At 37.2% G+C, this 25,766-nt stretch overlaps 1 protein-coding gene across 8 annotated transcripts in view; it reads right to left on the bottom strand.

Annotated features, from left to right (window-relative positions):
• MTA3 (metastasis associated 1 family member 3) overlaps positions 1-25,766 on the bottom strand; it is a gene marked incomplete at its 3' end in the record, with an annotated part of 145,274 nt that overhangs the window by 38,089 nt on the left and 81,419 nt on the right. For 4 of the 8 annotated variants that reach the window (XR_014018547.1, XM_081264654.1, XM_081264658.1 and 1 more), the window contains exons 9-12: positions 13,533-13,580; positions 13,127-13,315; positions 2,621-2,695; positions 176-234 (exon numbers count right to left, since the gene is read on the bottom strand). Coding sequence is in view for 7 of the 8 variants with exons in the window: in XM_081264654.1 (XP_081120780.1) it covers positions 176-234; positions 2,621-2,695; positions 13,127-13,315; positions 13,533-13,580 (371 nt within the window). The remainder of the gene's footprint in view (positions 1-175; positions 235-2,620; positions 2,696-13,126; positions 13,316-13,532; positions 13,581-25,766) is intronic. The other 4 variants (XM_081264655.1, XM_081264656.1, XM_081264657.1 and 1 more) reach the window with 1 other exon arrangement.

A 25,766-nucleotide genomic window follows, 5' to 3' on the forward strand; every position in this document is an offset into this window, starting at 1 on the left:
CTCCTTTTTTTTTTTGGTCTAAAAATAACAATAGAAGGCAAGTGTCATGCTTTGTAGAGGAAGAAAGTAAGATAGACAAAGAAATTCAAACTTCTCTGGAAGTGAACAAAATAACATGGTTTGTAATGATACAATTAAGAGCAGGACAAATATTTTAAAAAATTTCATTACTTACTAAGTTGGGATATAAACTTGTTTCAGTTTACTCTCAGCTTCTGCTGCTTTTAGACGTTTCTAATTCAAAAGATGGATAAAATATTTTACACATAATGCCTATTAGTTATTACCACTTCACTGTCTTAAAAAAACAATAAAGTATCAGGCTATAAATTAAAATTTACTCTTTTTAAGACAAGCTTTTCTTTCATATGCATATTCTTCAATTGTAGTAGCTTATAAGAAAAGTCACTAGATTCTGAGTTACAGAACTATAGTACTTTTTTTTTTCTTCAGTGCGAGAGATAGAACCCAAAGCCTCACACACACCAGGCAAGCACTCTACCCTTGAGCCACATCCCCAGCCCTAGATATAAATTTTTAAAGTAAAGCAACGAACAGCTCCATTCCAATTTTTTTATTTCTTAGGTGCCAGGGATTGAACCCAGGGTCTTGTGCATGCTAAATACTCACTCTACCATTAAAACACACCTCTAGTCCCCAAATGGACCTATATTAGCATGGTGAAGAGGCACATGCCCATAATTCCAGTCACTAGGAAGGCTGGGGCAGGAGTATTCCAACTTTGAGGCCAGCCTGGACAACAGAGCAAGTAAAAAGAATGAGGGATGTGGCTCAATGGTATAGCACTCCTGGATTCAAACCCTAGTGCCAAATAAATAAATAAATAAATAAAATTAATACATATAAACATTTTTACTTTTACAAACTGTTTCTACTTTCTTGTTTATCTGGAAGGAACAACACACACACACACAATACTTGCTTTTAGAAAAATATTCAGAGATGATTAGTTTCCAAAATCCATCAAAGAGAAAGAGACTGTCACTATTCTAACTAAGTAAAATTAAATAAACCTTTACCCTCAAATGTTGGGAGATATGAAGTAACTTTTTTTTTCCTTGGTACTGGTGATTGAACCCAGTGGCACCTGACCACTTAGCCACATCCCTTGTCCTTTTTATTTTCATTTTGAGACAGGGCCTCACTAAGTTCTTAGGGCCTCAATAAGTTGCTGAGATTAGTTTTGAACTTGGATCCTCCTGCTTCAGCCTCCCGAGTTGCTGGTATTATAGGCGTGCACTACTGTGCCTGGCAACATGCAGTAAAACTTTAAAGCTTGGCCAAGCTCACCATAAGACTGTACTGACATCAATTAGTAGCCAAGTGCAGGGAAAGGAATGGGAAGTAAATTAGATAATAAAATCCAGACACTGATCAACACAATAATGACTGCAAACAGGGAAGGAAAATAATATATGGTCAATGTTCAAAAATGAGACCAGCCAGAACAAAAGGTGATCCTCCACTTTCCCAGTAAGAGGAAAAAAAATGGTGAGGGGGCAACCTGAAACTTTTAGAACAGAGTTTAAATTTTTAGGATAACTTCATTTGAACATTTTCGACTGTCCTTGATGCCACAGTCTCTATCATCTTTAGGGACCCTTTCTGATTGGAATGCACAGCCTTTCAGACCCACTGCCTTCATTTCTACTCATGTTCAAATAAGCACCTTTTGAATTATATATGATGTTGACAGAGGAAATTGTTCAACAGGCCTTGGATATCTAGTCACTGTTCATGACCTCAATAACCCTTTGTGATACTTTTTAAAGTGATTCTTAAATGTATTTGTACTGCATTCCAACCTTGCCACTGTATAACCTCCATCTTAGGGGGAAAAATCTACATTAAATATTTGTGTCTTTATTTACAAGTTCTGACATGTGACTTTAAGAATATAAAACAAATATTGACTGAGCTTGTTTCAGGAAAATATACTTTCCCCAAAGGTAACATGATTCAAAATAAATAACTGAAGATGTTATATGAATTGAGGACATTTGAGAAAGCCTCAAAAATTAAAAACTCCCTACTTTTAAATAATTTTGGATCACTTCTTGGCCTTTTGGCTAAGATCAAATGTAAATATCATGTATAGCACTAAAACATCAAACTAGTAAGACTACTAAAATTAAAGTAAAAAACAGGCAAGATACACACATAAGTGTCACATAAGGACAATTCAGGAGATATTTTAAAATATCTCTAATTATACAGTTGATGGTATTGGTCTCAACTTTCAAATCTTCATAAAAATAACTTGTTCAAGAGGTCTGTGGCAATGCCACATCTCTGATATTTCCCATCAACTATACTCGCAAACAGATGAAGCACCAGTCACATGCAAGGAAAATAATGCCTTTCTAGTGATATCCTGCTCTGTCATCTTTCTAAAATATGTATCATCATGAATGATGAGGTCAAGGAAATCTAAGATGAAAATGTTAAATATAATAACTTAAAGACATGAAATCATGGAGTTAAAATTAGTATGGGAAAGATAAAGCAAACAATTGTGAAATTAGCAAATTGCTAAGAAATATTAAAATAAACAGTTCATTTTAATGCACTCATGGTGGTAGCAATATTAATAAGTTACCTGCTGCACATATCTGTCAGTAGTTTTCCACATGTAATAATACTCAATGATGCTAGTCAATGACTTCCAAGGGAGCTGAAAAACATTCAACATGATAATGAAAACCACCTACTATATAAAGTGCTTTTCATTAAAACCACCTCTTTAAAAAATAATGGAGCAAATATTCATTTGGAAGATTCATTCTAGAAAAAAAAAGCCCTGAAGTTAATTTTAGCAAAAATTGCCCCACATGTTATATTCAGCAAAGAAATTCCCAATACAACACATTTCATTTATTGCCTCATTCATTAAAAATTATAAACATTATGACTATCAATATTTCACGACTTACTCAGGAAAGATCTCAGGCTACATGTGGAAGTATAGAACAAGTTTAGAAATAACATTTACGTAACTTTAGCCTGAGTTACTTTTTCAAAGATGCCAGCTACAACTAAGTATCTTTTGGTCTCTGAACATAATATTTCCATTCTTTTCAAAACCACTCATATTAAAAAAAAAAAGAAAAAGCTAATTCTCTGAATAAAAAAAAAAACACACAACTGAGTGCGCTTCTTATTAGTAGAGCAAGCTAGCCTGAGCTGTTTTTGATAAATATTCAAAAATGGCCAAATAAAATCTCAGTCATGAAACCTACAACCAAAGAATATATTTAACACGTCTTTCTGTAGAAGGGAATCTCTTAGTTATCCAAGATGCAAATGAGGACAGATCATACTTTCATGATGATAAGAATGGCTGATAAAACAATCTTGAATTATGGCAGCAGATTTTATAAGGGTGACTCAGCCCTCTGACTTCCCTACCATATTATAAGAATTGGAAAGTTAAAACTACTTCCTGGACTTTATACCTGGGATCTGCTTATGAAACCTGGACAACATCCATGCCATTCCTATCACCTCTCAAAACAGATGGATTTTAGAGAAATTATTTTAAGCTTATTTGGGTGGCAACACCAATAGCGGTTACAAATGTGATCTCTTTACAGGATCAATCAGCCCAGCCACTAAGCTGTGAACCATAGCTAAAGCAAATAGTTTTATTTTAATTCAATGTGTTCATCTAATAGAGTTGAAAGTGTGTGGAAGATGGTGAAGGAGCCTCAAGCAAGACCTCATAGGATAGTCATGGTATAGTCCCCTCGGCTTTTTAAGTAGCATCAGAACTCTTATCATTTATTATTCTTCTGAGAAAAAGGCCTTAATTTTAATTTACCTGGAAACCAAGTAACCAGGAAAGGAAGCCAAGTGACCATGTAAACACAGCTGCATCAGCTTTATTTTATCCAGTCCTGAGTCCTGACTGGCTGTGCCCAGCAGCACTCAGCATTACAATGTTAGGCTGCACTCTTTGTGCACTGCTTCTGGCTGGGAAGCATCTAAACTTGGACTACTAGCCCTCTAGGAGGTTCTGTGAGCCTTCAGACACCAAGTAATATATTTCATTCTGCTAAACTAGTTCAGTTAAATGGATTCTGCTGTCTCCACTTATGGCTTGTGCATTATCTTTCCCAGTGGTAGCAAGGATGGTATAACAGGAATCTATTTTGCTAGAACAGAGCTAGGAGCCCAGTAGTTCTTGGAGCCAACAGCTCTGAGGCAGGTTCTCTGTGGCACAGGAACACTGGGAATTGAGGGGGGAACATCCTTCAGCATTCCAGGCCCTATATTAAGCAAAGGTAAGACTGTGGTTGTTCAAATCATCACCTATTCTCCACTGCCCAAAACAGTACAAATGACTGAATATACAACATAGAACATGGCAACCAAGACCAAATGGATGAGACTGACAGCAGCTTATTAGTCACATGTACTCTCAGCCCAGGGGAAAGAACACTGCACACCATGTGGGGTTACACAGGAATTGCAAGTGAGAATAGGTGAAGCAGTAGGAGCTGTGGAAGTGAGGCTCAGTACTAGCAAGAGGTTAAGATGTTCCTGGTTACTGCAGAAGGTTTCTGTAAGAGGATGTGACAGACTTGGGTGAACAATTCTTCAAGCTATCAGGGTAATGAAACCCATCAGGCTGAAGACTGGGGGGTGGGGGTGGTGGGAGCAAGTGGCTACTAGGGGAAATAGCCAGGTAGGGAGACATTCCTGTAGCACAGACGTGGGGAACATCTGGCAAAGGCAGGAGAATTCAAGTTAAGCTTTGGAGGCTCAAAGATGTTAAGGCAGCACATGGAATTTTAGGCTTTCCATGTAATAGTGCACTGAAGATGACCAGAACAATGAAGCCCAAACCTGGAACCACTCAGTGACTAGACAGACTCAACCCCTGACACTGATGGCTTGAATAGAAACAAGACATGCTCATGTTTATTTCAGAAAATAAACACCATTGAACTCAGTCCCTCTTATCATTCATTCATTCATTCATTCATTTATTTTGGGTGGTGGTACTGGAGCTTGAACTCAGGGGCACTCAACCACTGAGCCACATTCTGTATTTTATTTAGCGACAGGGTCTCACTGAGTTGCTTAGCACCTTGCCATTGCCGAGGTTAACTTTGAACCTGCAATACTCCTGCCTCAGCTTCCCAAGCTGCTGGGATTACAGGCATGTGCTATCACACCCAGCTGCTGTTATTGTTAATACAAGACATTCTATATTTAATTAAAAAATCAGACATGCAAAAACACTAGAGAATACATATATCATTGTATAAATTCAAAAATTTGATTATTGAATAATTGAATACACTGAATGAATACACATGGAATGACTGAACATCTCATTGAATAAAGTAATCAACAGACAAATCTGGACCTCAAGATGGCCCCAAATGTTGAAAACTGTCAAATTAGAAATTTTAACTATAATTAAAATACTGTATTTTGGTGGGGGGAGGGGTGTTAGGGATCAACCAGGGGGCCTTATGCATACTAAGCTACAACCACAGCCCCTATAATTAATATACTGAAGGAGCTAATTAAAAGGATGGATAACATGTCAATTGATTAGGAACTTCAACAGAGATCAAAAGCATAAGACAGAAACTATGAAGTCAGGAAGAAAAATATGCTATCACACTTGAAGAATTCTGTAAGAAGTTTATCAGTATACTGGACACAGCAAGAATTATCTGTACTAAAAGATTATATAAACTAAAACAAAAGCAGAAAAATCAATGGGAAAAAAAAAAGCACCATGAACTGGTGGACAATATTAAATGATCTAGTAATGTATAACTGGAGTTCTACAAGTAAATGAAAAATCTTCAAAAAGAAAATGACTAAGAATTATCTAAAATATAGAACATTCAAATCACAGTTCTAGGAAGCTCAAAGGATTACAGTTATTACAAAAAAAAAAACTTGGAGGCATATTGTAGAAGTAAATGCTAAAATCAAAAGTAATAAGAAAATACTGATGAAGAAAAAGAAACATTGTGCAATACGAACTTTTCATCAGAAACTATATCCACCAGACAAAGGGACATCTTCAGAGTATTAAAAGAGGGGGGGAAAAGTAAATCCTATAAAGAATTAAATATCTTTCTAAAGGGGACAGTAAAAGATTCATCAAACAAAGGTGCATTGTTGACTAAACCTATACTAACAATAGCTGTTTATACTGGAAGAAAACTTTCAAATAAATTATCTGAACTTCAACTTTAAGAAGATACTAGAAGGAAATGCAGTAAAGTCCTAAGCAATGTGAAAACAGGAAGATAGAAGCAGAAATCAATAAAATAGAAAATTTAAAAAAAAAATCAAACAACCTAAAAGCCGGTCTTTGCAAAGTTCAATAAAATTGATAAAACTCCTAGCCAGATTGATCAGGAATAAAAAGGGGGTGAGATGGGATAGGGAGGAGAGACACAAGTTTTGAGTATCAGGAATAAGTGAGTAGACATAACTAGAGATCTAGCCCACAGACCTTAAAAAAATAATTTGAGAGGGCCTAAGGATGTTGCTCAGTGACAGAATACTTGCTTATTAGTATGTGTGAAGCCCTGGGTTCAATTTCCAAGAAAATAAAAAGTAATCCACTGTATCCAGAAACAAAAGAGGATAACCCTACGTATAATCACAACTTATTCATAAATCACATCTTACAAAATTCAGAATCCCTTCATGGTAAAAACTCAGAAAAGCAGGATGAGATGGTGTACACCTGGAATTCCAGCTACTTAGGAGGTAAAGGCAGGAGAATAGCATGTTTGAAGCCAGCCTGCGCAATTTAGTGAGACTCTGTCTCATTAAAAAAGAAAAAACAAAAAAAAAGGTGTACTAGAGATTCCAGCAAGTACTAAAGGCAGGATAAAGAAGTAACAGTCACACATATCAGAAATAAAAAAGAAGACTCTATCTGCAGAAATCTGTCTATGTAGAAAGTCTCAAAGGATTCATCAAAAAACCTACTTAAGTACTGCCTGAGATTAATAAGGCTAGAGAAAATGTGATAAAAAACACTAAGCCAATATATAAAGAATTCTCAAAATCAATACTAAGATAACCAAAGTGGGAAAAATTAAGCATGAACAAACTTTTCACATCAAACACTTACTATACCAACAAAACCATGTAAAGATGCTAAACATCATTAGTGTTTGTAAAAATGCGAATTAAATCCACAATGACCTCAGCACCATAAAAAGCAAAACAAAATAGGGGCTGAAGATGCAGCTCGGTGGCAGAGCACTTGCCTAGCATGTGAGACACCTGGGCTCAATCCCCAGTACCACAACAAAACAAAACACACACCACAAAGAGATGCTACTACAGAGCTATGGCTTTTAAAATGATGCTAACAAGTACCAGTGAGGATGTAAAGCAAATGAAACTGTTACATTTTGCTAGCTGTAATGCAAAATGTTACAGTCCTACTGAAAATACTTGTTTGTCAGGATTCAATTAAAGAAGCAGGGCCAAAAAAACAGATTTACCTTATTTACTATATTTTAATCTTTATTTTATTTTTTAATATTTTTAGATGTTGATGGATTTTATTCATTTATTTATATACATTGTTGAGAATCGAACCCAGTGCCTCACACATGTTAGGCAAGCACTCTACTACTGACTCACAACCCCAGACCCTTAATCTTTATTTATTCATTTATTTATTTTTAATATTCTTTTAGTTGTAGATGGACACAATATCTTTATTTATTTATTTTTATGTGGTGCTGAGAATCGATCCCAGTTCCTTGTGCATGCGAGGCAAGTGCTCTACTACTGAGTCACAACTCCAGCTCCTTAAGTATTTGTTATAATGATTTAGCCTCATGCAATTACAGAAGCTAATTTAACTGCCCCTGCAAGGTGGTTGTGTTTGCATCTGAAGCTCAGCCTTGGGGTATACAGGACAAGCAGCTGGGAGAAGATGATGCAAAGCTGCGGAGAAGAAGAACAAGTTGAAACCCACAAGCATGAGCTGGAGCCTTGACAACCAGAAGGAACCTTGTCAATAATCACTGCCTTTGAACCTGATTGCATGGTGTTCTGCAGAAGCCAAGGCTATTCTTCGCGGAGCTCAAAAACACACGCACCTCTTGTCCTGGAAGTAAGAAAAGCTCCGAGGACCCTAGGGAAGATGAAGTGATTGAAGTCCTATCACTGCTTCATGCCAACAAGGTGAGCCAGATCCCATGGCAGCACATATGAGCTACAAAAACTGCTGCTGCCTCAAATCTGCTCTCCAACCCTGCAAGAGAATCTCCCTATGACCACCATAATGGGAAACATACTGGGAAGGGAATTCTGGAAAATGTAGTTCAGCTTAGCTACACTAATATATTTCTTCTTTCTTTTTTTTTTTTTTTTTCGGGGGGTAGGGCCACTGGTGAATGGACCCAAGGGTGCTTAACCACTGAGCAACCACCCCAGCCATTTATTTATTTATTTATTTATTTATGACAGGGTCTCCTGATTACAGGAGTGCGCCACTGCGCCTAGCTATACTGATAGACATCAAAGTCATCACAGGCAGTTTCTTCTGAAGTTAAACATATAATTACCATTAAAACCCAACTAACCGGTTGCTAGTATTTACATGAGAAATGAAAATTAGATTCACACTAAAATCAAAATACGATGTTTACGGCAACTTTATCCATAATTGCCAGAAACAACTCAAATGTCCTTCAACAGCTAAACAAATAAACAAATTGCAGTAAATTCATACAATGGAATAATACTAATCAAATGAACTACTGATACATACAAGACTGATGAATACCAAGTAAAAGAAGCCAAAATTGTAAGGCGTTCTACTGTATGATTCCACTCATGGAGTATTTAGAAAAAGGCAAACTGCAGGGCACGGTGGTGCACACCTATAATCCCAGCAATTTGGGAGTCTGGGATTGCAAGTTCAAGGCCAGCCTCAGCAACTTAGTGAGACCTTGTCTCAAAAGGGTGGAGTAAGGTGGGGATATATCTCAGTGGTAAAGTGCTCCCCCCAAAAAAACAAAGGTGGGGGGCAAAAATTAACTTTAGGGATGGAGATGAAATCAGGGGTTAGGGTTTGAAGAGAACTGCCTATAAAAGGGGAGATCAACGGTAGGTTTAATGAACCGTACTGTCTTGACTGAGGCTACAAAAGTATGCATAACCTTATAGTAGAAAGAATATATTTTACTGTGTGCAAATTTAAAAATAAATTACATGAAACTAATCACTAAGTATGAAAATATTGGGCTAGGATGTAGTTCAGTGGTAAAATGTGTGCTTAGCATGTACAAGGCCCTGGGTTCAACACTCACCACCTCATTCCTCCTAAAAAGCCCTGTATCTGAATATCTGAAATTCAATATCCTACCTGAATTTGTTATGTACAGGAGATGGAACCCAGGGCCTCACGCATGCTAGGCGAGCACTCTACTACTAATCTATACCCAACTCGCTTTTAAATATATAACACACCATAAATTCACATGGAATTCGAAGTAGAAAATAAAAATGATTATTTCTGAGAAGTAGGATGAAACAAAAGTTTAAAAATGACTATTATGATGGTGTTGCCCAGTGTGCTGATAAAGCTCCAGTACTGAGGGGAGAAAACCTAAGAGAATTTATTTTACATACGCTACCTGTTAATTTCTAAAAGAATACTTATTAAAAAATTCATGTCATAATATTTCTGACCAATACAGTGCCCCAACAACATCAGGTACATGTAATGGTAATATAGGTAATGAGAGTGAGTGTGTGTATTATGATTTCTACTAGGTTTATATACTATTTTTATAATAAGCCTAAACACAGTACTACAGAAAACACAAAACTCTTTTGAGTAGTTCAATTTCTGACATTCTATTTTGTTCACACTGAGATTTTTGACCCTGGTGGCCAATTCCAGTCTCCAAAATATAACAGATCTAAAGTGGATCAGCTCATCAACACGCAAGTTAACCACACTCTAGGGAAACACCTGCAGAATTAAAATCTACATTTCCCAGACCCTCTTGCATCTAAGAGTCTGGATATAATCTGGGTTGCACCATAGATGCATGGGCAAGACAGACAGGAAGTTTGTTACTAAAAGTACCCTGCTGATAGGGATCACAACAGAGGCAGGTAAAGAGGTAGTTTTGCAACTGGGTGATTAGGTTTCTGACCATAACACTGACAGCAGCATCTCCAGTTGGTCCATTCTGAAGTAAAGACTTTCAGAGTCATTCCCAGAAGGCCAATCTCAAGTCTGTCTTTTCACTTTTTCTAGTACTTAATATTTCTTTCTTTCTTTTTTTTTCTTGAGACAAGGTCTTACTATGCTTCCCAAGCTGGCCTCAAACTCAGATCCTCCTGCCTCTGCTTCCTGAATAGCTGAAAGTACTTAATGTTTCAATAAGCTTTCCATTCAAACAAATTAGAATAGAACAAAAGCAAAACTAATATATAACATGCTACAAATTTAAAGGAATTTTCTTAGATCATGAAAGTTAACAAAAAAATTTAACAGTTATACTTATTTTCATACAGTAATTTTCATCTCATACCAATTTCAGTCTTGCTATATTCAAGAATATTGGAAGAACATGTTGTCCCAGAGTTCTCTCCTAGTCCTGTGTTATAAATGCCTGAGAATGCCAGCTGCAAATCTCATAGTTTTGACTTTGCATCTGCTTATTTCTCCCTTTGTCTTGAGACATCCAGCTAAAAGGCCAGATAACTCCTTTAACCCTTTCATAACTTGACTAGTTAAACTAATCCTGCCCTCTACTCCCAGAATACTTGCTCATCCACTGATAGGAATTTTACATTGAAGTTGGGTATATATTTTTCAATCTCTTGATGTTACAAACTAATTCCCCCACACTAATTTTTTTTGGGGGGGCAGGGGGCGGGTATTGGGGATTGAGCCCAGGACTGCTTAACCACTGAGCTACATCCCAGCCCATTTTTATTTTTCATTTTGTGACAGGTTCTTGCTAAGTTGCTTAGGGCCTCACTAAGTTGCTGAGGCTAGCTTTGAACTTGCACTCCTGCCTCAGCCTCCTGGGCTGCTGGGATTACTGCACTCGCAAAAACACATTAAATTCCTGTTACAAGTTTAGTGCCTACCCAAGAGCCTGGCATTATACAGGTGTAGAGCAAACTTTGAACCTAAGTGAGTTAGAGTGAACAGAGTGAACGCTATACTGTAAAATGTGAGTGTTACACCCAGAGCAGGGAAAAGTAACTTTCCTTTACAGCAGTTCTCATCTTCTCCCTTATCAGACCTACAGGTTTTGTTCTTCTTTAGGAGATCTTGTTTTTAAAATTTCTATGTAGTGATATAGCTCTATTATATCAATAACTCCTATATTAATAACACTGCACTGTTGTTATTCTAACCAATACCACCAATGCATTTTAAGTTCTCAGCTGCACATGCTACAAATTTAAATGACAGTATTATAACAATTTGGGTAGGGTATGAGTGAGGCTGAATTTTCAGAACAAATGTCAGTGACACTAACAGATCCAATAATTGTGTTTGGAATTTAAAATATGAACCCATATTCATAAGTAATAATTTTGCTTCAGTACAATTCAGGAGAGATGCAACAAAAGGCAGAATATTGGCTCACATCAAATATGTGAATAATCTATAAAGATTCTATTTTCATCATTTAAAATACAAGAGGCTTCCATAGAAAGCTATTTATAAACTTCTGAAATAAGAATTTCTCTCATTTCAAAGAGATTTAATTACAGACAGTAAGCCCATAAATACAAAGGAAAAAGGAAATACATAATAGAACAGATAAGATTATAAAGCATTTAAAGTGTAAAGTAAAGAGAACAGATCTCAGGTGTCCTCAACATACACACAAATGGACACTAAGTATGAAAGTAGATGAGCTAGTTTGGGGGGTGGGGAGTAGGGGGTACAAGGTAGGTGGGGACTGTACTAGGAATCAAACCCAAGGCTTTGCAATATGCTAGGCAGGCACTATATTACTGAGCTACATCTCCAGCCCTTGGATATGTTAATTTAATTGTAGTAATCACTTTACAATGAATATACATAAAATAATCACATTATATGCCTGGAATGTGCACAATTTTTTCAACTGCATCTCAATAAAGCCAAAAAAGGAAAAGGTCAGCCATGGTGGTGCATGCCTGTAATCCCAGCAACTCAGGAGACTAAGGCAAGAGGAAGACAAGCTCAAGGCCAGCCTTGGTAACTCAGGGATACCCTGTCTAAAAATTAGAAATAAAAAGGGCTGGGGATGTAGCACAGTAGTAGAGTACCCCCGGGGTTAAACCCACAGTACCAAAAAAAAGGGGAGGGGGCTTATTAAAAGAACAAGTTTTGGGGGCTTGGGATATAGTTCAGTTGGTACAGTGCTCGCCTAATATGCACAAGGCCCTGGGTTCAATACCCAGCACTCCCCCCACCACACATACACACACACACACACACACACACACACACACACACACGAACAAGTTTTTTTTAAAACAATAAAAAATTCAAATAGGATCCTGTATATCATTAAGAAGAGTCAAAGACTGAAAACCATAAGGCAAATTCTGCTACTCTGCTTGGTGGAGGTCACTTCTATGTTAAAAGTCTATATAAAACTCAGGATCAACAATTATCAAGACAACTAGAAAAATACAGAAGAATTAAAGAAGAGCAGTAAGTCTAAACACAGAGATCAGAAATGTTTACTACAAATAGCCAGAACTGTCCATATTTTAACCTGGAACTCCAAGAGTTACTGGAGGTAAATTCATGCCACCAAGGTTTACACCAAGAACTCAGGAACTCCTGCCACTGGATCTTACTCACAATTACTGCCCAGAACAATTTGCTCTGCAAATTTCTCACTAAACTAGCTTTAGTTCTATTTTGAGCAAATAAAAATCACTATGTAGAGATTGAGTGTATAGCTTAGTGGTAGATCACATGCTTAGCATGCTTAAAGCCCAGGGTTCAATCCCCAACACCAACAAAAACTTGATCATGTCAAAGGCTGCTAAATTAATACCAAATTTCTAAAACACAAAATATTCCCATTCTGACATTTTATTTTATTCACAATTTTCTACTTACAAAGTCTTGACGTATGTCATTGAAGTCCTTGCCATATTTTTCTAGTGCCTCTTCAAATAAGCTAGCTTCAGAGGCCGACCATTCTTCCATTTCATCTCTGCATAAAACAGGTCCTCCAAGTGGTACTAAGACACTAATTGCACTGCTCAAGTCATAGCTGTGTCTATACAACGTATCCATAGCATGAAACTTGAGGAAAGAAAGAAAACAAACAGGAAATGTCAACAAGATATGCACATTTCCTAGATTATCTAGGAATAGAAACACTAAAATTCATGATAATGCTTAATTAATAATATACCAAGGCAATAACTATTTTTAATAACATTATTAAACAATAAAAATAGCAGATTACTGAATAATTATTCAAAATATCATTTGTTGCATGAAATAAATGTTGACTCACCTTTTTAAGATGTGTATTTTCAAAAACACGTCCATTTGTTATGGCAACCTAACCATGAAGATCCAGGATGTTCAAGATATTAAATTGGGAACCCAGAAAATTTCCTCACCCTTTTGGTTCAAAATGCTAAAATCATTTCAGTCATATTGTATAAGGTTGGTATAGCATTTCTTGACCAGGGTAAAAAGGACTATACATTAGAGAGTAAGAAAAAACATTCTCAGGTTGGATTAAGAGAGTAATGTTCTAAGAACAAGAGATGGAAAGAAAATAGTGGAATAAGCATAATGGTTAAGACAAATCAAAATTACATATTCATGTTAAACAGACAGAACAAAACTACAAACCCATGATAGTACAGTGCTATGGTTTGGGTCTGAAATGCCCTCTCAAAACCCAAGCACTATGAGTTCTGGATGCCAGTTTGTGGCACTACTGGGAGGTGATGTGGCCCTTAGGAGGCGGGTCTACTTGGAGGAAGTCAGTCACTGGGGGCAAGCAGTTTAATTTTATATTCTGTCCCTGATTCTGTGTTCCCTCCCTCTTTTGGCTTCGACCTGCCACGAAGTGAGCAGCTTTGCTCCTCCACAGCCTTCCCCATGAGGTTCTGCCTCACCACAGGCCTAAGAACACTGGAGTCAGCTGACCATGGGCTCAAACCTCTTAAAACCAGGAGCCAAACAAAATTAATCTTTCCTCCTTTCAGTTAACTTCCTCGGGTATGCTGCGGGCAGGGATGAAAAGCTGACTAATACAGACGGGTGAATTGCTTAAGATTTTGAAAGACCATGAACAGATGACCAGGCCTGCTTAGAATAGCTAGGCTGGTGTATATATTTCAAGAAAGAGTGATTTGAAAGGAGAAACATTAGATTAGGACACACAAGCAGCTTTCTGCAAAAGTACCTTGTCTAGTTTACTTTAAAAAGCATTTTTCTCCAATTAATGCAATGAATAAACTCAGTTCCATAACTTCAGATTTTGAAAAACCTTCCGTGGGCTTTCTACTACAGAAAGAGATTCTTTCATGTAATATGTACAAATGCTCTGCTATTTATCAAAATCTGACTGGGGATAGTTTCAAATAGGGATGGTTTCACTTCTACATAATAATAAGCCTCTCAATTTTTACTTTTTAAGTAACCCCAGCCCCTATTTTAAGTGATTTCCAAATATATTGTAGGGGATTGTGTTAAGTCCCCTACTGGTACAAGAGCATAAAATAAACTCAAATATCTGAATCCCACAAAACGAAAGCCAAGAAGAGATTTCATTATCAATGTCCCAGTTGTAATCACAGCTAAAGACACCAATCATGTGTAATTTTTTGTTGTTGTTGTAGATGTCACAACCATAAAATAAAAAGTTCCAAGTGGACCTTTCTCACCCTTCAGCAGCACAGGAATGGAAAAATGTTAGAAATGACCTTGATTCCTTCGTTTGTGCTCTGCAAATTTCAGAATCAATTAAATTCTGATTTTCTAGCTAACCTCACTAAATAGACTGCTTAGCTATAGTATATATATATATTTGTACACTTTTTTATTTTTATGTTTTTAGTTGTAGATGGACACAACATCTTTATTTTGTTTGTTTATTTTTATGTGGTGCTGAGGATTGAACCAAGTGCCTTACACTTGCTAGGCAAGCACTCTACCAGTGAGCCACAACCCCAGTCCCTATTGTACACTTTTATATAATCTCTGAAGCTAATTATTGTTTCTGAGTAGCTGACCTATAAAAATGAAAAGATCAACAGCATTTAGAGATCCCTTCATTTAGCAATATATTCCCATAAATGTTTACTTATAATTTCCAAAATTTACAACTGAAAACAAAATGAAAAGATTAAATAGTATTAAAGTCAATAATTATACAAATTAACTATGATGCTAAAATTCTTCAAGAGATAAAAAGTAATTTTTATAATTAACAGGTGCTCAGAAACCAAAAGTCACAGAATTAAATGTTTGTCTCAGCTGATATTACACCAACCACTGAAACCTCCAAAGCCCATATTTAAACCACAGCCCAGACGAGAGTACAATACCTGTCAGTATGGGTAGAAAGTAAATATTCCACCAGGCTTGTGCATAGTGGAACTCCTAGGGGACAATTCTGTTGAAACTAATGATTACATTTATCACTAGAAGTCCCTATCAACCCCATCTTTTCAATACACGCAGAATTTTCTTTTGAATGGACTTTTATACAGCCTAACTCTACTCTTAAAATCTTTATGTAAAACATGAATATAGTATCTACAACAGAAGAGATGATATCCAGTACAGGAAACAAAGCTAAATGAAGGAAAGAGATGATGAAAAGACATGTAGTCTAACATACAACCAATGACTTAAGGTTCATCACAAAGATAATATAAGTTTGAAGAATCAGATAAATTTGAGATAAGGAGTAATAGATGGTGAGCAAAGTTAGGATACTGATTGGGGAGGGGCATGAAGGAAAACTTTGGCATACTGGTAGATTTATTTTGGTGCTAGATACATTAATGTATCATATATATAAAAATTTATAAGCTGTGCAACAAAGCGTGGGACCATCTAAACATACTATTGTATATGAATCTCCTATAGAATTGCTTCAATTTAAATAATAAAAAAAATTTTAAACTAAGCATTTGAAAAATCCTAAGTCTTCCCTCCAGAAATTCTGCAATGATACCATTTTTTTCAATCGAGATACATATACACATTGCAAGATCCATTCAAATCTAAATTTTAAAAATCATAACCCAGCACAAGCTGTTCTCTCTGCCAAAAAGCAGTGAAGGTGTTGTCACATTTCATCTCATTCATAACAGATGGAGATGACAAATAGAAGTATTTTAGGAGAGAGACTGACAAGGAAATTTGGCAGCACAATTCTCATCTTTTGTTCATTAAGCAGAATCACACTATGGTAAATTGGATTGTTGTTCAGAAAATAGTCACCCCCTCCCTGGACCGCCATAAGAGACTATTCTTCCACTCCACCCTCCATGGGCTTGGCCATGTGACTTGCTCAGCCAGTAGGATGTTAAGATACATGATGTAACAGAGCCTTGACATGGATTTGTGCATTTGGCTTTTGTCCGCACAGGATGAGAAATACATGGGACAGATATGGACCCAACTTGGAGCTTGGCACCTACATCAGCCCATTCTGTTCAACAGAATCCTAGACAATCTGCTGATGTGTGTGGATGAAATTAATGCTTGGTCTCCTATGGAACTGTCTCAATTTCAGGTTGATTCATCACTGCCCAAGGTTACTTCATGGAAGAGTCTGGACTTAAATGATGCAGAGGTTGAAGGGCTCTGAGGAGAGACAATTCCCAGCACACCCCATGAGTCCAGTCCAGCTGAGTCTGTCATTCAGACAACATCGAAGCATCTTCCCCCGCTATACAATCCTGCTCCATCCTTTCTCTTCCACAGGTGTTGATCCCAAAGGAACTTGCTAATAATTTTTTTGAATGAAGATCATCATTAGACTCTGTTCCCCAGGGAAGCCAACCTGTTATATGTAGCATTATTAAACTAATAGCTGATATGTGTGTGTGTGTGTGTGTGTGAATTCAATACTAATTTTGGATTTGCTCAGAAACAATTTTAGTGAAACTTTAAATTGATAACTTCAGCACAAGCTGGGTATAGTACCACCACCTACAGTTGCAGCTACTCAGGAGGCTGAGGCAGGAGACTGAGCTCTGGAGTTTGAGGCCAGTCTAGGCAACAAAGTGAGACTCTGTCTCAAAAACAAAAAAAGAAAAATAAAGCTATAATTCTAGTACAAATTACAACATCCAAAACATTGTACCAAGGGAACGGGGGGATATAGCTCAGTGGTGAAGCACTTGCCTAGCATGATGAGGCCCAGGTGTCAGTCTCTGCACAGCAAAAACAAAAAACAAAAAACTCTCATATCATGTCTAAAAATTACTGAACATAAAGGTTTTTCAAGCAGAAGGTGAATAGAAACTCTTATGAGTAAATCTCACATTATGATCAAGGCAAAAAAATTATATATAAAAAGCATGCATTCCCTTTCAATTTTTGCTTCAAAAGGAACAAAATATTGGGGGAATCATATTGCACATCCTAAAAGAAACTGCAATACATTAGAAGGATTGGCACCACAAACCACTCCCAAGGCAAACAGCATAATCTTTTGATCCCAAGTTGGGGTACAGATCAGTGACTGAGTATCAAGTGTAAGGCCCTGGGCTCGATCCCCAGCTCAACCCCCACAAAACTTTATGACCTCATTAACTCACAGTTCAAAATACATGAGTTAAAGGAATATTTACAATCTTAAATGTTTATAATGGAAAAGAAGACAAATGAAAATTAATTGGCTTAAAAATGGTCATAAGAAATTGAAGTGCTGTGGCTGTAGTTCAGTGGCAGAGCACTTGCAAGGCATATGTGAGGCACTGGGTTCAATCCTTAGCACCACATAAACATAAACAAATAAAATAAAGGCATTTTGTCCATCTACAACTACCAAAAAAAAAATGGAAAAGAGCTCTGCAGTATACCTAAAAGTAGATGAAAAGAAACAATAAAGAGCAAAAATAAGTTAAATAGGAAACATACAATAAAGAAAACTAAAATCTCATTCTTTTAAACAACTAATGAAAAAAGAAACCTCTGGAAAAATGAAAGAAAGAAAGAAAGAAAGAAAGAAAGAAAGAGAGAGAGAGAGAGAGAGAGAGAGAGAGAGAGAAAAGGAAGGAAGGAAGGAAGGAAGGGAGGGAGGGAGGGAGGGAGGGGAAATGACATGCATAAAATGCCATGGTCACAAAAGACAGAGGAACTCTTTGAAACTGGAGACTAAGGGAGAAGGAAAGATGGAGGAATGAGATAAATGTCTTTACCTTAGGTACATGTATGACTGCACACTTGGTGCAACTCTACATTGTGTACAACTAGAGAAATGAAAAGTTGTGCACCTTTTGTGTATAATGAATCAAAATGCATTCTGCTATCATTAGAACAATTTTTTTAAACTATTAAAAAAAAAGACTGGAGACTACAGAGATGACAAGTAAACATCCTAAGTTATCTACAAGGAGACCTTGAGCTAGAAAAAAATTTCTTTTTCATTTGCTCTAAAGGATATTATTGGGATAACTACCTAACCTGAATAAAGCCTCAAAATTAGATAATACTATTATAATAATGATAATTTCTTCTGTAACAACTATGTTAATAAAAATATTCTCAATTATAGGAAATATTCCCTCAAATATTTAGTAGTAAAGGAGCATTCATTCTGAAACCTGCTGTAAAACTACTCAGAAAAAAAAATAATAATACAGTGTTAAAGTTTATAAGAGGTTTAGACTCCTGCCAAAATCAGACCAAACCAGAATGGAGTCACTTCTGCTAAGTGCCTCTTAATCAAAATAAATGAAAAGTTCACAGCAACCAATCAGAAGAAACCCATTTACCTCAGCCAGTACATTAAGGCAGTCCCCTCTTCTTCACCCCTATAAAGAGCATGACTTTGAAATAAAAATGACCAATATGCTGCTGCTGCTGCTTCTTTTTTTCTTTTCTTTGGTACTCGGGATTGAACTCAGGGACATTCAACCACTGAGCCACATCCCCAGTCCTACTGTGTATTTTATTTAGAGACAGCGTCTCACTGAGCTGCTTAGCACCTCGCTTTAGCTGAGGCTGGCTTTGAACTTGAGATCCTCCTGCCTCAGCCTCCCGAGCCACTGGAATTACAGGCGAGCACCTGGCTACCAATCTGCTTCTTAGAGCCTGTTCTGGCTTTCTTTCTTCACCCCTTTTCTGTAAAGCAACCCTCCTCTGCTCAGCTTACTAAAACACTCATTCTATTTTATAGAAGGTGCTGTCTGATTCTAGTAGTGTAAATAAAAGCCAGCAAGAGCTTTATACTCATTATAATTTTGACTTTTTTGTCTCTGGACAATAGAAGGAAAGGATAACAAGGCAAATGTGGTAAAAACTAACAACTGGGGAATCTAGCTAAAGGGAACCAGCAAATCTTTGTGTTATTTATGTATTACTTCAGAATACAAAGGTAAATTTTAAGAAATTAAAATCACAAGCTGTCATTAACTCACATTTATAAATCCAATTTTTTTTTACCAATAACCTAAGACACAGTTGGTAGAGCAATTTTTATTATATTTTCCCCAACTCAAATCTACAGTGACTTTCTGAGGTTTCATTGATGGGAGAAAAAGCAAAGTAAAAGCCAGTATTAACACTCCAAAAGATATTTGTTTACACTTAAATTTAGGAAAAAGATGGACAAATGCAGGGCTTCATGCTCACTCGTGAGGGGTAACCAGATAAAAAGAAGCGCACCTAATTCAGAACATTATTGCCTTTAAGATGTGTCTATCAGCAAGAATAATTTCATGTTTCACATTTCTTACTGAAGTGGTCATCCATGAATACTAATTCTAATTTTGTAGTTTGGAAACATGAATAATAATCATTATAAATTAACAGAATAAGTTTTTTAAAGTTGTAGGAATTCTTGTTTTACCTATTTTATGTTCATTTAAGGCTAGATTTCTAATTTAAGTTGATATTTAAAATGTTAATCAAGAGATTTATATATTCTGCTGTGGCTTTTCAACTATCCTCAAATTCCCAGTACGCCAAGGCCCTAAATGAAATGTGTGCTTTGAACAGGATTACAAATAAAGGGAATGAAGTACATGATTAATAGCATCTCTACAAAGCACTGATATCTAAAGAATAAAATTCTTGTTAAGTCAGTGCTCCCTTACGAAAATACTTTGTTTTTTATAAGTTATTCTGTATGGAAAAAAATGTATTATAAAAAGTATGACTTGCTTTGAGAGAAATATTACCTTTGTAATGAAAACATCCTTTGTTCAATCACTTTAAATCTTACCATGACTTCTTTGTAACAATTACATTAAAAAGCAATAACCTAATGACCATGTTCAAACTTGAGAATCTCTGATAATAACAGTAAGTATGGCATGATAAAACTACTTTCAGGGCCTAGCATGGTGGCGCATGCCTGTAATCCCAACGGCTCAGGAGGCTGAGGCAACAAGAGTATTGCGATTTCAAAGCCAGCGTCAGCAAAAATGAGGCACAAAGCAACTCAGTGAGACCCTGTCTCTAAACAAAATACAAAATAGGGCTGGGGATGTGGCTCAGTAGTCGAGTACCCTGGACTTCAATCTCTGGTACTGCCCGCCCCCCCAAGAAAAAATTGCTTTCAGACAATCAATAAAGCTGTAAAATCAAAGTGAGAGAGACTCAACACACATGAAGTGGAAAAAGGACAAGTATTTCATTGTTGTCAGTGTCTTCTCAACAATAGCAACTAATATTTACTGACACTGCACCAGATGTTACTCTAAATGCTTCATGAGTATTAAGCAATTTGATCCCCAAGCTGATACCACATGGGAGCTCAGAGGCAGACTTGTGCAGAGGCTGGAAAGCTGGTGCTAGAGGTCTTGCTGGGGACTCTGGGGCACTGCTTTCTCTCCCAGAGTGGGACCTCAAGAGCCAAGAGAAACCAATGCTTGTGAACATTATATTAAATGAAGATGTAAAAACTGCTGAATAAATCAACCTGTTTCCAGTAAGCCAGGGCAGCCAATGGTAGAGAGCTCTCTGCCTGTGAGAAAACACAGAAGCCCAGGGAAAACAGCCCCAAGCCATGTACACACTGCCCCTACTCTGGGAAATCACTGCAGTTCCATTAAATCCTGATACATGTATATCACCAATGTCTAGAGCGTATCTGTGTACCCTCTTCTTGCCCATCCATAACCCTCCTAAAGCAAAATAAGTGAGTTTTATTATTATTACCATTATAGATGAGGAAACTCAGACATAGGTAGGTTGCATAACTTGCATATAGCTACATGAATCCTGAGCTATAGATCCAAGGGGAGAAAACCATGGAATAAAAATTGTACCCATTTGCATATTGTTGTCCATAGTAGCATTATAAACAACAGCCGAAGAGGCAAATATTACATGGTTCCATTTTCATGAGGTACAAGAGTAGTTGAATTCATTAGGAAGTAGAATGACAATTGCCAGGGCTGGGTGCCAATGTGGGACTGGGGAAGGGGAGCGCAAAGTTGAAGTTTAATGGGTACACGTTCCAGCTCGGGAAGATGAAATTTAGAGATGCATGTTGGTGGTGACTACACAACAATGTGAATCTACTTAATGTCAAGAAACTATACTAAAAATGGCTAAAAAGATAGTTTACCACAATTTTTTTTGAAAGTGCATCCTTTGCTTAAATTTTTTTACAATCCATAGTCTTCAGTCTATGTATATAAAGCTCTGGTGATTCAGACCAAGTATCTAAAATGATTTGAACTTTCAAAGTGTTTTGAATTTCATATGAGTTCAGAGCTCTTATTAGTTCTCTATGTGAGCACAAAGTGACCTGTCCTAGATTGATGGACAGTCACAATTTACAAAAAAAAAAAAAAATGTAATAATAAGAGTTGACTAGATGGGGCTATGAGAACAACAGGCAAAGAAACTGAGCATGCAAAGGTCCTATGGCAGGATACAGACTATGAAGGAGTAAGACTGCTCAGCCAAGTTCAGAGGACACAGTGTGGGAGCAGAGAGGCTGGAGACACCAGGCAAAACCCTCTAGACTTACTTGACTATAATAATGATCTGAATTCTTATCATAAAAACAATGAGAAGTCATTAAAAAGATATAAGGTAGGTAACAGCAAAATCAATTATATTTTTAAAAGATCAAATACAATATAAGAATTAGAGATGTTCCAGGATGTGATTTGCACCCTACCAAATCAACAAAGTCTGACCTTTCTCAGTACGGGACCTGTCATTAGGAAAGCTAGGTTTATAGTTCTAACTTCTGATACTAATTAAAAGTGAGTTTTTGCAGGGCACAGTGGTGCATGCTTGTAATCCCAGCAGTTCGGGTGGCTGATGCAGAAGGATCACGAGTTCAAAGCCAGCTGCAGCAACAGTAAGGCACTAAGCAACTCAGTGAGTTCTTGTCTCTAAATAAAACACAAAATAGGGCTGGGGATGTGACTCAGTGGTTGAGTGCCCCCGAGTTTCAATCCCCGGTATCCCCTAACTAAGTGATTTCTTTAAAAATTTTGCCTGTCTTGGGGCTGGGGTTATAACTCAGCAGTAGAGCGCTTGCCTCGTACTTTTGATGTACTGGGTTCGATCCTCAGCACCACATAAAAAATAAATAAAACAAATAAAGATGTTATGTCTATCTTTAAAAAAAATTTTTTTTTGCCTGTCTTGCGCCTTGGACTCCTCATCTGTAAAATACTCTATAGTATACTTCTAAGGTTCCAAACAACCCCCAAACCTTTTTTCTTTGATTCTATCCCAAAAATGATTTCACACTCAGATTCCAGGCAAAAGAGAAATGCCAGTCCCTGTACTTCTCCAGTATGGAGGCTATTCTCTGAAAGCAGCTCACTGAAGATATTCAGAATATTTGTTCTTCAAGACACAAGGCGACAGACCTTTTCTAGCCAAAACCACCTAACGGGGCACACAGACTGTACCTGTATAAACTCAATTCAGTTTTGATCAACAAAGTCTGCATACAGAAGAGTGATCCCATAGATTATGTTTCCTAGTGACACCTTAGTTTGTGTAAGCACACTGTGATATTACCACAACAAAAAGGACATAACACAATTCTCATGGCCTCTGCCCCTTTGCAGCAGGGATGTAGCTCAGTGGCAAAGGCTTGCTTCAAATAGACAAAGCCCTGGGTTCAATCCCCAGTTGTCCCCCCTCAAAAAAAAAAAAGACAAAATTTTCTGAACCTCTCAGCTTACTTCTGCTTAAAATAATAATAGCAATTATTATTATTTAAGATAATGTATATTATACAAAGTTACCTCTAAATTACTAAATACCAAAGACAGAAAAGATGAAAACACTGGAGAATAGGAAGGAACACACTAGACAAGTATACAAAAAACACACAAAATGACACTCAAACTATAACTAAGGCAAATCCACAGTATCCTCTTCAAATCACTTAAGAATAGCCTTCAACCAGACGCAGTGCCACATACCTGTAGTCCCAGCTACTTGAGAGGCTGAAGGAGGATGACTGCTTGACTCTAGGAGTTCAATACCAACCTAGACAACATAGCAAGACCACAGCTCAAAGAAATTGAGTGTGTGTGTGTTTGTGTGTGTGTGTGTGTGTGTGTGTGTGTGTGTGTACAGCATTCATTGGCAGAAACAAATACTGGGTCCTGAAAATTCAGCCAATTACCAAAGAAATCCATTTGCCATCCTACACATTCGCCAGCAGTGGGAAGCAGAGAGTCACTGCAGCTGCACACCAAAGAGCCCTCACACAGGCCCCCTCAGGGCAAATCCTCCCAAAGATCAGCTGCCACAAGAGCCCTGGAGCATCTTAAGAACAGGTTTGCTCATTCTTGCTCCTCAAACTGGGTAGAAGAAATGTGCCAGACTGTAGCAGGGGCCGCATGCCCAGTTTTAATCTGAGAAGCATTATATTATAACAATAGTGTTAAACTACAAGAGACTGGTTACATATATAACAGGGAATCTATACAAGGCAACATTAGATTAAAAATTCTCAGTTGTTAAAATAACAAAAAGTGTCTGATAGCTGAGGCCATAGCTCAACGGCAGAGTGCATGCTTAGAATATATAAGACCCTCAATTCAATCCCCAACCTCATCCCATGCCCCCCACTTAAAAAAAAAAAAAAAACATTTACATTATGTGGTTAGCAGAAACATGGGAGGCTAGGGATAGGGGGGAACACAAAATTCTATGGTTTTAGATGAATTCAACTATGTGTAAAAACAAATTCCACACTATTCTTGTTTTATCGGTTATCAAAACATAACTATAGTATGGTCACAGGCAAACACATCAATAAAACAAAAGACAAGAAGTCCAGGGGCTGGGGTTGTGGTTCAGCGGTAGAGCGCTCGCCTCGCATGTGTGAGGCACTGGGTTCGATCCTCAGCACCACATAAAATAAATAATAAATAAAGATATTGTGTTGATCTACAACTAAAAAAAAAAAAAAAAAGAAGAAGAAGAAGAAGACCAGATGTAGACCAACACCATGTAACCACTGAAGCAGGGACAGGATTATGCAGTTACAGGCCGAGGTAGATGAAGGCTGCCAGTGACCTATCAAAAGCCGGGGGAGGCAAGAAAGGTTATTCCCTACAGGCTTCAGAGTGAGCATGGCCCTAATGATGCCCTGAATTTAGACTTTTGAGCTCCAGAATCCTGAGTCCACAGATTTCTGCTGTTTAAAGGTTTAAAAAAAAATGACAACAGAAAGAATAATTTTAAAAAGAAAATTTTAAGTAAACAATGGACAAAGGCTATGAATCTAAAACACAAAGAAAAACCTAAAAGAGCCAATATGCTTAATCCCATTAAATAATCAAGAGACTAAAATAAAAAGAGGAAGCATCAGGTTAGTAAACATTAAAAATCTGAGAACATCAAGTGCTGACAATCATATAAGGAAATGGATAAAGAATGCAGAGCACAGGGCTGGGGTACACCTCACTGACAGAGCTCACATTTAGCATATATAAGGCACTAGGTTTGACTCCCAGCACAGAAAAAGAAAAAAAGAGAGACTGCAGATCACTTAGTAATTCCCACAAGTAACTCAAGATGATCTGCTGAATGATAAAACTCTACCATGATATAATGTGGCTACGTGTCGTCAAATTTTATATGAACACTACCCTATGGTGGTTACTGCTACTTCTCTCCTGTCTATTGCTGTTAATTAAGTAACACTTATCAGTAATTGGGAATTTCAGGAGGTATCTCCTATCAAGAATTACAGAACTAATTAGTGCATTTTTTACTACAATAAATGAATGTTTTTAAAACTAGAATTAGCTCGTCTGTAAACAGAAAATAGGAAAATGGCAGTTGACAAAGAAACTATTAGTACATGGGAGGCTTTCTCCAGCATTCAGAGAAAAAATATTTTCACAGTTGAGAATTTGGAGGGGGTTGGAGGTATTTGGGTGTGGTGGTTCATGCCTTTAATCCCAGCTACTTGGGAAAATGAGGCAGGAGAATCATAAGTTTAAGGCCAGCCTCAGCAACTTCATGACAGCCTGTCTCAAAAATAAAATTTAAAAAGACGTGGGGTTGTAGTTCAGTGAATAGAATCAGCATTCCATTTAGTTATAGCCTA

The sequence above is a fragment of the Spermophilus citellus genome (genome assembly GCF_964194105.1).
Source record: "Spermophilus citellus genome assembly, chromosome: 13".
NCBI classification, from domain to species: Eukaryota; Metazoa; Chordata; class Mammalia; order Rodentia; family Sciuridae; genus Spermophilus; species Spermophilus citellus.